The sequence below is a fragment of the Phaenicophaeus curvirostris genome, chromosome 8 (assembly GCF_032191515.1).
Source record: "Phaenicophaeus curvirostris isolate KB17595 chromosome 8, BPBGC_Pcur_1.0, whole genome shotgun sequence".
Classification (NCBI taxonomy): Eukaryota; Metazoa; Chordata; class Aves; order Cuculiformes; family Cuculidae; genus Phaenicophaeus; species Phaenicophaeus curvirostris.
This window is the reverse complement of record NC_091399.1, coordinates 33,048,099-33,061,372: the sequence shown is the minus strand read 5'-3', so window position 1 is coordinate 33,061,372 and position 13,274 is coordinate 33,048,099. Positions and strand designations below refer to the sequence as shown.

At 44.9% G+C, this 13,274-nt stretch overlaps 2 protein-coding genes across 2 annotated transcripts; both read left to right on the top strand.

The window, feature by feature from the left end:
* Positions 1–1,050: 1,050 nt before the first annotated feature.
* Positions 1,051–3,101, top strand: MAGOH (mago homolog, exon junction complex subunit). Its single transcript, XM_069862237.1, has 5 exons — positions 1,051–1,209; positions 1,291–1,349; positions 1,837–1,947; positions 2,246–2,328; positions 2,835–3,101. Exons 1-5 carry the CDS (start codon positions 1,089–1,091, stop codon positions 2,932–2,934), a joined length of 474 nt encoding a protein of 157 aa, XP_069718338.1. The 5' UTR covers positions 1,051–1,088; the 3' UTR covers positions 2,935–3,101.
* Positions 3,102–4,712: 1,611 nt separating this feature from the next.
* On the top strand, positions 4,713–12,308 carry CZIB (CXXC motif containing zinc binding protein). The gene is made up of 8 exons (XM_069863141.1): positions 4,713–4,870; positions 5,051–5,134; positions 6,059–6,115; positions 6,840–6,921; positions 7,397–7,428; positions 7,873–7,950; positions 11,141–11,206; positions 12,035–12,308. The coding sequence occupies exons 1-8, from the start codon at positions 4,865–4,867 to the stop codon at positions 12,110–12,112; spliced, it is 483 nt and encodes a 160-aa protein (XP_069719242.1). The 5' UTR covers positions 4,713–4,864; the 3' UTR covers positions 12,113–12,308.
* The last annotated feature ends 966 nt before the right edge of the window (positions 12,309–13,274 follow it).

The following is a 13,274-nucleotide window of genomic DNA, read 5'->3' as shown; positions in this document are numbered from 1 at the left end:
AAAAAGCATCCCTTCTAGGGACCAGCACAAAAGACACCCTATATGTAAATGTTTTTTTCCAATGGGAATACTTTCCAAAAGCGCATGCCTCCAGCTATTTCCTTTCTCTCCGCGGTTCCCCAAACAGCAAAAATGCAGATACTGCCAGCAGCTCGCTTACTCTCATGCTTCAGTGAGGGCACCTCCCAACGCCAGCACCAGTGAGGAGGAGGCACAGGGGTGCACTGGCTGTGTGGGGCCTAGGGAACAGCTCAGCTGGGTGATGGGGTGCAAAACTCCTTCAAAACCCCCCTGTGTTTGGATCTGGGCCTCTCACTACAAGGAGGACATTGAGGGGATGGAGCATGTCCAGAGAAGGGCAACAAAGCTGGTGAAGGGGCTGGAGAACAAATAAGAGGTGGGTGAGGGAACTGGTGTTGTTTAGGCTGAAGAACAGGAGGCTGAGGGGAGACCTCATCACTGTCTACACCTCCCTGCAAGGAGCTTGCAGCAAGGTGGCTTCTGATCTCTTCTCTCAGGTAACAAGTGATAGGACGAGAGGAAATGGCTTCAAGTTGTGTCAGGGGAGACATTTGGAAAAGTGATGAATGAGCAGTTTACCTCATCTCTCGCTGACCAAACAGCAGGTCCTGACAGACAAATCCACACTCAAGTGGGGCCTGGCCTGTTCCACGTTTTGGTGACGGCACTGGCTCCGCTGTGGAGAAAGGGCAGGTGATAATATACAGGCTGCCCAGGGAGGGGATTAAGTCACCTTCCCTGGAGGGGTTTAAGGGACGGGTGGACGAGGTGCTGAGGGGCATGGTTTAGTGACTGATGGGAACTGTTGGACTCGATCATCCGGTGAGTCTTTTCCAACCTGGGGGTTCTGTGGGATTCTCTGGAATTCTGTGGGGTTCTGTGATTCTCCCTGCTGCGCGCAGCGGAAGCGCCATCCACCCCGCCCGCTGGGGGGCGCCGCCGTGCCCAGCGCGCCCGGCCGGACCAATCAGAGCGAAGGGCCCGGCCCGCCCCCGCTGTCCTGCCCGGACCAATGGGAGCGGGGAGCGCGCCCCGCCCGGCCGTGACGCGCTGCGCGCGCGCCGCTGATGCGCGGTGCATGCCGGGGCGGTGGCGGGACCATGGCGAGTGACTTCTACCTCCGCTACTACGTGGGGCACAAGGGCAAGTTCGGCCACGAGTTCCTCGAGTTCGAGTTCCGGCCCGACGGTGAGAGGGGCGGGCGGGACCGGGAGGACGGGGGCCGCGCTCCCCGCGGGCGGAGGGTAACGACCGGGCTGTCTTCGGCAGGGAAGCTGCGCTACGCCAACAACAGCAACTACAAGAACGACGTCATGATCCGAAAGGAGGTGAGGATCACAGAATCACTAGGTTGGAAAAGACCCACGGGATCATCGAGTCCAATCATTCCTATCAATCACTAAACCATGCCCCTCAGCACCTCGTCCACCCGTCCTTTAAACAAATCTAGGGAAGGTGACTCAACCACCTCCTGGGCAGCCTGTGATAGTGCCCAGTGACCCTTTCGGTGAAAATTTTTTTCCTGATGTCAAGCCTGAACCTCCCCTGGCGGAGCTTGAGGCCAGGATGGAGGGAACCGGGGAAGTAGGGCCCTGGGCACGGTCTGGGCAGCCCCCGGGGCAGGGTTTTGGGGCCCCCTTCCTTCCCCACAGGGCAGGGTCTTTCCCTGCCACACTCCCATCCCATGGCAGGGTCCAGGCTTGCTCCCCCCTGGCAAGGTTTGTGCTCATACCCTCCAGCCAGGGTGCTGGGAGCCCCCTGGGGCAGGGTCTGGGCAGCACTGGGCGCTGTGCCATGCTGTAGCGCTGTTTGTAGGCATATGTGCACAAGAGCGTGATGGAGGAGCTGAAGAGAATCATCGATGACAGCGAAATCACCAAAGAGGATGACGCGCTGTGGCCACCTCCTGACAGAGTTGGTCGCCAGGTTGGTGCACAAGTCTTTTCTAATCGCTGCTGAATTATTGTATCTTAGCTTGTTAGAGGCATAACTGAACTGTTTCTTCACATCAGTGCCATATCTAGCCAAGAGGGAAACAAACACTATTTTAAAACGTATGTTATCCAAATGGCGATTCGGTTCTGAGAGTCAGTACAATCCACAGACCTGCTGCATTCCGTACCGTCGTAATAACCATGGGGTAGCCATCATCTCAGAACTTTAGTATTTCTATAGCTGATACCATAAAGTGGTATTTGACTTCTTACAACCTTTTATTTTTCAGGAGCTTGAAATAGTAATCGGTGATGAGCACATCTCCTTTACCACGTCAAAAATTGGTTCACTCATTGATGTAAATCAATCCAAGTACGTGCTCTGCTTTTTTTATGTTGCTGTTGTCTTTATGTAACAAACTGGCTGGTTATTAGGCATTTTATATTGTTTGTAAGGACAAATCCATTCTGTGGGGCATGCGGGCCCTGTGTTTCCATGTAATGTACCAAATGCTCCTGGATTGGGTTATTTTGCATGCGGTTTTCAAACCTGCTGAAGAGCTGACTTTCCTGTAGGAACCCCTGTTAGACACATTCCAAGTCTGAACTGAATGTTCTCGGCCTGCTGAAAAGACTTGATATGATGTTTGTAACTCTGAAGTGTTGTTACTACTTGCTTTCATGATAGAAATACACAATTTTTTCAAGACTTAAAACTTGAAGACTTGGATATATCCATGCACAATGAAACAAATCTGTTGATATCTAAGATGAGCTCTGACGAGTCTCCCTCTAGGTTTTGTTGTTTTTTCAATATGCAAGTTCTCTTAGAATAGCAGCCTAACCTTTTTTTTTCCTTCCTTCTCTTGTGCACTGCAGGGATCCAGAAGGCTTGAGAGTGTTCTACTACCTGGTCCAGGACCTTAAGTGTCTAGTCTTCAGTCTTATTGGCCTACACTTCAAGATTAAGCCAATTTAAATCAAACAAACTGAAGTTTGTATTGCAGTATCGGGGTGGGAGGGAGGAACGGTGTTTGAATTTGCGGCTGTTTCTGGCCCAAAGCTTTTATGTATGTTAGAATTTTTTTTACAAACTATCAGTGACTGTCTTAATAAAATGGTGACATCTGTATTTTTAATTTATAAGTTTGGGTGAGAAACACTCTTCTGTTGTCTTGGTACATTCAGGGTATGTTACTTCACTTGTATCACACAAAGCTGTATTTCACCCCTCTCTCTGTGCAGCAGTAGAAAATGGAATTGTCTGGCTCTGTGAAATGAGAATTTTGCCAGCTGTTGAGACAAACTTCTGTTACTGTCTTGAGTTGGATATCCTATTGGCTAGCTCAACTACGCAAAGTAAGTGGAGTCCTGACTCTGCACACGATAACCAGTTACAGCAAAGCCACATGTCAGCTTCCTGACAGCATGCTGTGTTGATTACCTGTTTGCTTTCGGAGCAGAAGTGGACAAGGGGAGACCTGGAGCCATCCAGGATCTTCACCCATATACCTATATCCAACTTCAGAAAAACTGAGATCGGAAGCAGTGTAGAATGTATTTATTTAAGTTCTACACTAGCACATCTGTTGGGCCGAGTAGATAAAGAGACTTAGAGGACCAAATTTTAAAGCAGCAGTTTTTGTAAGGCCTGTTGGAAACTTCCATAGGGGTCTGAGGTTCCAAGAGCATTCCCCACAGCAGCTCTGCCAAAACGTGCCCTTGCTTATTCTAGCACCTCTTTGTGTTTGTCCTAAAGTAGCAGCCAGTGTGATTAAAAGATCATAGACAACTAACTTTTTAAAAGGTGAAGCTGTCTAACCCCTACTATCTGTGCCAGCACCTCCTCTCGCCACAGGCTCTGTCTGCCTTTGTGTCTAGCCTGCCTGCTTCCCTGCCACCACTAAATCATTAAGGCTGGAAAATACCTCCAAGATCATCCAGTCTGTGCCTACTGAATGGTCCTGTGTCCTGGAGTACCACATCTACACACTTTTTGAACACCTTCAGGGATGGAAACTCCACGGCTTCTCTAGGCAGCCTCTTCCACTTCCTGATAACTGTTTCATAGAATCATAGAATAACCAGGTTGGAAGAGACCCACCGGATCATCGAGTCCAACCATTCCTATCAAACACTAAACACCTCATCCACCCGTGCCTTAAACACCTCCAGGGAAGGTGACTCAACCACCTCCCTGGGCAGCCTCTGCCAAGGACCAATGACACTTTCTGTGAAGAATTTTTTCCTAATGTCCAGCCTAAACCTCCCCTGGCGGAGCTTGAGGCCATTCCCTCTTGTCCTGTCCCCAGTCACTTAGGAGAAGAGCCCAGCACCCTCCTCTCTACAACCTCCTTTCAGGTAGTTGTAGAGAGCAATGAGGTCTCCCCTCAGCCTCCTCTTCTCCAGGCTAAACAACCCCAGTCTTTCAGTGAAGAAATTTGTCCTGATCCCCAGTCTGAACCTCCCCTGGCACAACTTGAGGCCATTCCCTCTCCTCCTGTCACTTGGGAGAAGAGGCCAGCTCCCTCCTCGCTGCACCCTTCTTTCAGGCAGTTGTAGAGGACGACTGCCCTCAGCCTCCTCCAGGCTAAACAATCCCAGCTCCCTCAGCCGCTCCTCGTTTGTTCTCCAGCCCCTTCACCAGCCTTCTCTGCACGCGCCCCAGCCCCTCAATCTCCTCCCGGGAGGGAGGGAGCTCCCAGCACCGCCCCCGAGGCTCAAGGCGCGGTCTCCCCAGCTCAGGGAGGTGACCCCCCCAGCCCGGGCCCAGCCGGGACCCGAGGCCCCGCCGGCTCCCGCCCGGCCGCAGATCCCTCCGCCCCGCGCCGCCAGGGGGGGCGCTCCGACCCCATCGCGCCGGGGGCGGAGCCCAGGCGGCGGCCGGCAGCGCCCGCGGAGCCCGCGGGATGGGGGTGAGGGGGTGCGGGGGCGCGGGGGAGCGGGGGCGGGCGGGGACGGGCCGGGACGGGCTGGCCAGGGCCGAGTGAGGCCGAGCGGATCCAAGCTGAGTTCAAACTTAGCCAAGCTGAGCCGAGCCGAGCTCAGCCAAGCGGAGCCGAGCTGAGGGCCTGTGGCTGTCTCTTGCCTTGCAGAGGATCGGGCTGCAGCTGCGCGCCACGCTGGAGAACATCACCCGGCTGCGGGCCGAGGGCGAGGACTTCCGATGGTACCTGAAGGTAGCTGGGGCTGCAGGGGTCGGGATAGCTGGGGGCACCGGGCCGGAGGGGCTGTGGTGGCGAGCGTCACGTCATGTCAGGTCACATCACGTCATGTCATAGAATCATAGCATCATAGAATGGTTTGGGTTGGAAGGGACCTTAAAATCATCCAGTTCCAGACCCCCTGTGATGGGCAGGGACACCTCCCACCAGACCAGACTGCTCAAAGCTTCATCCAACCTGGCCTCGAACCCCTCCAGGGACGGGGCAGCCACAGCTTCCCTGGGCAACCTGGGCCAATGTCTCATCACCCTCATGGCGAAGAATTTCTTCATAATTTCTAATCTGAATCTTCCCCTTCCAATTTATAGCTATTCCCCCTTGTCCTATCACTACATGCCCTTGTCATGTCACATTATGTCACGTCATGTCACATCACGTCGTGTGGCATCACGTCATGCAGTTTATCCAGCGGTGCGGTGTTCTCCCAGTGCAGGCAGGCTGCTACAGAAGCAACTGGTGTGATGGTGTAACTATGGACACATACTTGCAAATCCATGCACGACATTGTAGGTTGGTTTGCAGTGCAAAGCCTTAAGCACAAGCACGGGTCAGTGTCTCCACTTGGCGAGGTGGCTGGCAATCCAATAGCCATTGGCAGGTGGTGTAGGTGGATGGTGAGAGGCGCTGTTCCAATCTTTTCTTTTGTGACTGTGCTTTATAGCACGCTTTCCATCCACAGTGCCGAGGACTGACCCTCTGCAGCAGGCACACCCGCCAGGTCGAGTCAGCTCATGGGCCCTACAAGATAGACAGTAAACAGTACTTCCCTTCAGCCCCTCTCAGCTGCAAAACAGTGGGAATGGCCAATCTGGAGGGCTCCTGCAGCTTTTTAATCCCTTATTTATGTTTACTTTTCTCTGATTTATGTTTACTTTTCAGCTGAAATGTGGAAACTGTGGTGAAGTTTCTGAAAAATGGCAGTATCTGCGATTGATGGTATGTCTCCCCGTTGTAACCTGCGTTGGAACAAGAATGAGGAAACAAAACTGCCTCTTACATGCAAGGATGTTAGCATCAGGGATGTGACAACTTGCACTTTAGATAAGACAATATTTTAATAGCTTTATGCATTCAGGAAATGCCATAGTCCATATTAAAAATATTTGGAGAGTGTGTATTGAAATCTGCTATTGCCTGTTGGTGACAAAGTACTTTGAAAAGCCACCTTTCTGTAAAAATACTATTTGAAAACATATTTTGATAGCAGAATAAGATTTTGCCTGTAATGTATTTCTCTGATGCTAATGGAATCTTTCTGGAGAAGTTTAGGTAATTTGAGGTGAGTTAAGCATGCCAAATTAGCATTTGGAAACTGAAAAAGCAGGATAAAACTTGTCAGGGATGAGAGAAGGTTCCATTCTTGGAAGTAATCAGCCCTTTTTGTGGCATTCTGCTGAATGGTAAGAATGTACTTTAAGGGATTAATGGAAGGTGCATATATGGACAAGACCTAACTGTTATTCATTGTTTTAAGTCTAGAACAAAATTGGGGTTTTGATAGTCACAGCTTTCTGATTTGTACATCTGTTTTACAAAAGCCTTCTTGTTGCAATAGTTTTAAAATGTTTAAGACCGTTGGTGGCAGAAACTGCTTTACATTTGCAGAGGTTTCCAGCTAGTGTGCAGTTAAAAATGATGTTTCTGTTATCATGGCTTTTAGGACAGCGCTCCCCTGAAGGGAGGCAGAGGAAGTGCCACTATGGTGCAGAAGTGCAAGCTGTGCTCCAGGGAGAACTCCATTGGTACGTGCTTAGGAATTTAAGAGGCATCATCTGCTTTAAGCTTTCTCTCTAAAGTTTATTTTTTAGTCCCCATTTTTGCTTGACACTGTTTGTAAAGCGCATTCACCAGGTATTGTTTTCCCCATACGCTGGTGCTTGAGTTCACAACAGGAACTTAGTTGTCGTCATGTTCATGAAGGAGACAGCAAGGCCTCCTGGTGAGTCTAGGTTTCTCCATGCACAGAACTATCTGTAATGTCACTTTACAAAAGCAGGCAAATTTTTTTGCATCGGTAAGGTAACAGAACCGTGTAATGCAAACTTCTCAGGAGAGGTGAGAAAAATTGAATTCTACCTTTTGAGGTCCAGCTGCAGGAACTGCTTCATTACTTTGTATAAGAAAACTTCTTGGAAGGAATAAGCTGCTGCTGGGTTTGTGCTGAATAAAACTGAAGACGTAATGCCACTCACTTTTACACTTCTGATTTTTTTTTAGAGATTTTAAGTCAGACAATCAAGCCTTACAATGTAAGTTTGTTTTCTCTTTTATATAATGAGTGAAAGATAAATAAGGATTAATAATATTTTGAGATTTTGCTTTATCATCACATTCCTGTTTCAAGAACACAAATGCTGCTTTTCTCCCCTGACAGAAAATTGTCTCTTGTGGTCTCCTGCACAGTCTCAAGCATAGAATAATCTGATAAGTTTCAAGAGCAATCTACAAAATTAAAAAAACCCCTACAACTCAGATTAGAGCCAATTTTATAATGCCCACATTAGTTTCCTTACAAAGACTTCCCCGTGACAGATTAAGAAATGCTAGTTAATTATACGAGCCCTAGGATTTTGCTGTCACTTGGGACATCAGAGTTGATAGTACTGCTTTTAAAGCAATTCATTGCTAGGCTAATGCTCATCACTGTCTGTCTTTATTAGATGAACACTAATGGTATTCTGACTCAATTTTAGGCTGAAGACAGTGAGAAATTCAAAACGATAGTGGAGTTTGAATGCCGAGGTCTGGAACCAGTTGATTTTCAACCACAGGTGAGTTCTTGGTTTTGATTTGCTCCTCAGTTTTTAAAAGCACTTCTTATAGACTCCAGAGCGACAAAAATACACACTATTTGAAATGGTACTGCTCTTCCTGGAACATCCTAGATCTTCCCTGTTTTTCTTCCTCTCCACAGTTCTTTCTTTTACTTCATTTAACTCAGAAAAACCCACCCCATAAGCAGTTAAAACTAACAACTCTGGTATTCTTTGTGCCAATGAAATTTAAAACTAAACACACCTTGGAGTCACATTCAAGTTACTGTATAGGAGACTCAGCACTGCTCATTTGAAATCATTTGAAAGGTCTTTGTTGCGCAGGTTATTGCAAAAGAGCCTTTCCCAAAGGGGAAATATAGGAGTGTGTAATTGGATAGCCACATTCAGGAGACTGCTTGATGAGTTAGAGAGAGTAAGTGAAGTTTATGTTATGAACAGTCTTCAGTATATGGCCTCTAAAAAACCCAAATTTTCTACCTCAAAGCCATTGGAAATGAATGCTGGCATTTTTCCATTTGAAGCTTGAGCAGACAAGGACTGAAGATCAATGTCAGTTAGACAATTGCAAAGCACACCTGAATGTTCAGTTGAAGAATTTCTTCCGGGCCAAGCCAGCCTTCAGTGATTCATTTGCTTGTGCATGGTCATGCTGTATGCAAGTTAACTCCCTACTATATTTAACCTATTATGCCAGTCGGATTAAGTGTAAATAGACTGCCAAATACAAACCTGTCTTATCCTTCTCTCAGATTGTGACACTGTGCTAAGAAACCAACTAAAAAAGCTGATATGAATTCAGTATAAAAAAAATCACCCCTGCAGTGTGCTGCAGGAGATCTTCTTCTGTTTATTTATTTATTGAAGTGAAGTCCTTGTTTTTGAGGAGCAGAATGCTTATTAGTTTATTCCTGTTTGAAAGCTTTTCAGGCAGACCTAGGAACTTGCACTTCAAGAAAAATCTATGAGAATAATACATTGCATAGGAGATGTTTATAGCTTTGCATTCTAGCTGTCAGGTTTTATCTGCATAACAAAGACTTCACAGCTGTAATAAAGTTTTTAATTTAATATTCTCAAATTTTGGTCTATGCACTCTTTAGAGAGTACACTCAAATCCATCAGCAGATATTCCTGTGAATTTTTGATGGCTAAATGAGTAAAAATATAGACTTCTGTAGTTCCAAACAACTCTGTAATTTGCTCTGTATTTGACATGACTGAAACCAGCCTGGCTTCCCAACAGTCTTAGATCTGGCTTTTGATTATCACTGAATGTAGCATATGGCCATAGTGTATTTTCTTTGTATTTTTTGGTAACACAACACAACCATACCTGAATTCAATTCAGAATGGCTTAATGCTTAGGTGTCTTATTTAAAGTACAGTAGTTTTCACAAAAAATAATTTGAGTATGAAAGAGGAGAAAATATCCTTTGATTCTTTGATATAAGCCTTGTTTTCCTACCTAGTAACAGCAACAAATTCAAACTAGATATTTGTGTGTTCTAATAATGGACAAGGACATTTTTTTTCACACAATTACTTATCTTTCTCATTTAATGTGCTTAAGTAGATACAGCTCCTGCAAATCTGATATACAATTTTTGGTTTTACTTCAGTATAGTTCAGCTCCTTTCCTGTCCTTGCCCCTCAGGTGAATGCTTCAACTAAAGCATGGAGCCTTCTTTATAAATTTTCTCTTACATCTTCTTAAGCTTCTTTGCTTTGTGGCACAACCAATAGTTTCACTGGTAAAAAAAGTGTGGCAACTCCACGTGTTGTAAAGTCAAAGGCATTTCTGCTGCTTTTATGTGTGTTCAGGCTTTAGCTGTTGGTCACCAGAGGGCAGACAAAAGTCACTGACAGGGCCCAGCTCCCTTCTGCCCCGCCTTCCTGCACAGATCGAACCACTCTCTCTCCCTGACGCCAGAGCTGTAAGAACGCAAGCCTCGCCTAGTGTCTGGTACAGAAGCTTGTAATTCCAGTCACATGGCTTCATGTTCCTTGGAGGGCTGGTGAATATCTCCAGGTGGTGAAAGCAGGGCTTCTTTTATTTTTTTCTAGTGTTTGTACTGCGTTTTTGTCCCATAATGCTCATCTTCCACTCCACCTCTAGCAGCTCTTACCAGACGGGCTCCTGACAATTCTATGAAGGCCACATTCACACTGTGACTTGCAAATAGCTCTCCTGTTGTTATACCTGCCACATCCTGTGGTTTATTTAACTCCCAAATGCTTAACCTTCACATATTCTTTCACAGTTAAATGTTTGACTGGCACAAGTGGGGATTTCTTTATCAAAAGTGCAAGTGTAGCCACTCCTTAATAAAATTCTCTAGTTAGAAATGGGGATGTAAGAAACTTTCCTGTATGCTACAGAGGTGGCTGAGATTTTAAAATTTACTTTTAAAACTAATAAAACTTAATTGACAGCTTGAGAGCTGTGACCCCTAAAATGAGAGCTATCTTTTAGAAGATAAAACAGAAGACCTGCTTCTTGCATTATACCCCACTGATATGCTGTTTTCTTCCTACTGCTGTTCTCTCCTTCAGCTCTTTAAAAACAGCAACAGTGAAGAACTCTCTCCTTTGAAACAATTGTTTGGGTGTAATAATCTGTTCATTCTGCAAGCTGATCCTCCTTCATGTAAAGCTTGCTAGTTACTTCTGTCCCTAAATCCAGTACAGACTGTTCCTTCTCTAGCGTGTCATGGATTCTGATGGTCTGTAAGCCTAAACTATTAACTCCCTTCAACATTTTATTTCCATTGTTTTGCTGCAGTGCAAGTTTATTATGAAGCTATTTTATACATAAAGCCTGTATGGATTCTGAACACAAATTAAGGCTATTATTAGTTGGATGATGGTGCATAAACTTAGAAAGTCAGATTTAACGTTACCTAGAATAACTGGAAATACCTTTTTGGCAGGAAAAAGAGTGGATCATGTTCCCTTATTTTACTCTGTGGTTGCTTAGACTGAATTTTCCCAATTCACAAACAGGGTCACACCCTTACACTGACCCTTAACCAGAAGAGAGCTTGACCATTCTTTCTACCTAATTTAAAAGATATACATTAAAAGTTTGTGCTGAGTTACTTTCTTTAAACATGTTTCAATGATCATATTTATTATTTTCCTGGTACAACTTATTCTTAAAAACTTACTGCAAATGTGTTTGCAGGCAGGGTTTGCCGCTGAAGGTGCAGAGTCTGGTACACCTTTCAATGACATAAACTTGTTAGAAAAGGTATGTTGTCTTAATTTCATTAAGAAATGTAATTATCTAGCATTCTTTCCTGAAGTCACTAGTCCAAACTAGACACATACAAGAGGATAGTTTTGATCTTTCATGTAGGCACAGAATGGAGAGAGAAACTAAATCAACTATGTACAACCAGCATTACCAACAGCGTCACTTCAGAATAACACATTTGGCAGCTTAGCAGATGACAAAGGTAGAAATGCACTTTTCTTTTAAGTTACTCAGGAATTTCAGAGAGCAAACACCTGGAGTACTAAATGGCTGGGGTTACTTGGAGTGGTGGACTGATTTTTCTAGAAGATGCCTGCACTTCTTCCGGTGCAAAGAGATATTAAAAAGTAATATAAAGACAGTGTCCTTCAAAGCTCAGGATAATTACTCCAGCATTGCAAATCTTCCTTGGCTGTGAGCAGGAATCTCAAGGTCAAATCTGTTCCCTGGTATCCTACTTGGCAGGGATCTGCTTGTCTGCTTACAGACCTGACAAGGATATTGTAAATGATAGATAATCCTTTCATCTGCTGTGGTTGCTGTCTTGTGCACGACAGTCTGTGGACTACATAAGGAGAAAAAAAAAAATAATCGTTGTTCAGACCCTGAGACTGAAGCCCATTTAATTTCAGGCCAGTGCACTTGCTTCTCTCAGAAATGCAAACTTAGCTGAGTGGCTGCACAGTGCTTTTCACAGCAATCTAGGGCCCCAGGTTTGAGCAAGGCTTGGTTTGAGTAAGGCTTAGTTTCAGTTTGAATTCCAGTCTGTGTTTTAGACACTACTGCTCTGTGACTAATACTGTGAAATCTTGTTTCCTTTAGGATTGGAATGACTATGATGAAAAAACCAAGGAATCTGTTGGTATCTATGAAGTTACCCATAAATTTGTAAAATGCTGAACTTCACACCCCTAATAAATCGTGACATGCTTATTGACGAAGGAGCTGTATCCATCAGACATGCAGTGTCCTCAAAAGCTACTTTTCACATGGCTGTATTTCAGAAATGGAAGCTTACGTTGTACTCACTGTCCCCAGGATGTCCTAATAAAATATTTTCCACAGAGAACTACTAAGCCTCAGTACAAACTGAAAACAGTGTATGTGCTTGACTGAACTGTGCTGTTCTCTTTATATTGTCTTCTTTGGGTATATATAGTTGTGAAGGACTGTAGCTTAACTACTGTATCAACAGTAACTACGTAGACAACTTACTGCCTGAAAGTTTTTAACAGCCTATCACCAAGATGTACTCACATTTGATTCTCTAGCATAGGCAAATCACTTATCGTTCACTTATCATTCCCATCGTCAGGAAATGGCTATGAGTATTAGTAAAGGTGCATCTTTAATAGCGTCCTGACAGTTCAAATACAGACACCGAGATGAGTTTACTGGAAGCACTTAATAAGCTTTTATGCTATTGACACACATGGCTGTTATGGCTTCTGAAAATCTGAGTATGGCATTAAGTAAACCTCACTCATTTCTAGTTAAACTAAGACAGACTTGATAATTCTTGGCAGTTGTTCTCATGTTTTTTTTTAAAAAAAACCACTTCCCCAAATCCACCTTTAATAAATTTCATTCAAAGACTTCTGGGCTGATTGTTTCCCAATATATTATTTCCTTCATCCCTCTAAGTGATCCCCTTCCCTTTTTGTTAAATGAGCAAGAGCAATCATGCTAAGTTTTAAAGTAGGTTTTAAAATAATCCTTTTAAACCAAAAAATCAAACAGCATGTTGCAGGCTGCAAAGGGAACAGCCTTGGGTAGGAAAAGTGTGTAAGCTTTTGTGCTTAGATATTTCAAGCATGCCTCTCCCTTCTGTAGGACTTTTGGTTCATGCTTCAAGATATGGTATAGCTTATGCATACTGTGATAAAGAAAAAAAGACACTGGGAGAACCTGGAAGCTGAGATATCTAAAGAAGAGTAAAAGCAAGCAGGTTTCTGAGCCTCTGAATCTCATATCCAACCAACTGCTCAGACTTTATATATATATAAAAATATATTTAGTCCCCCTGGACACAGTGGGCTGTGCTGGAAAACATGAGCTGCCC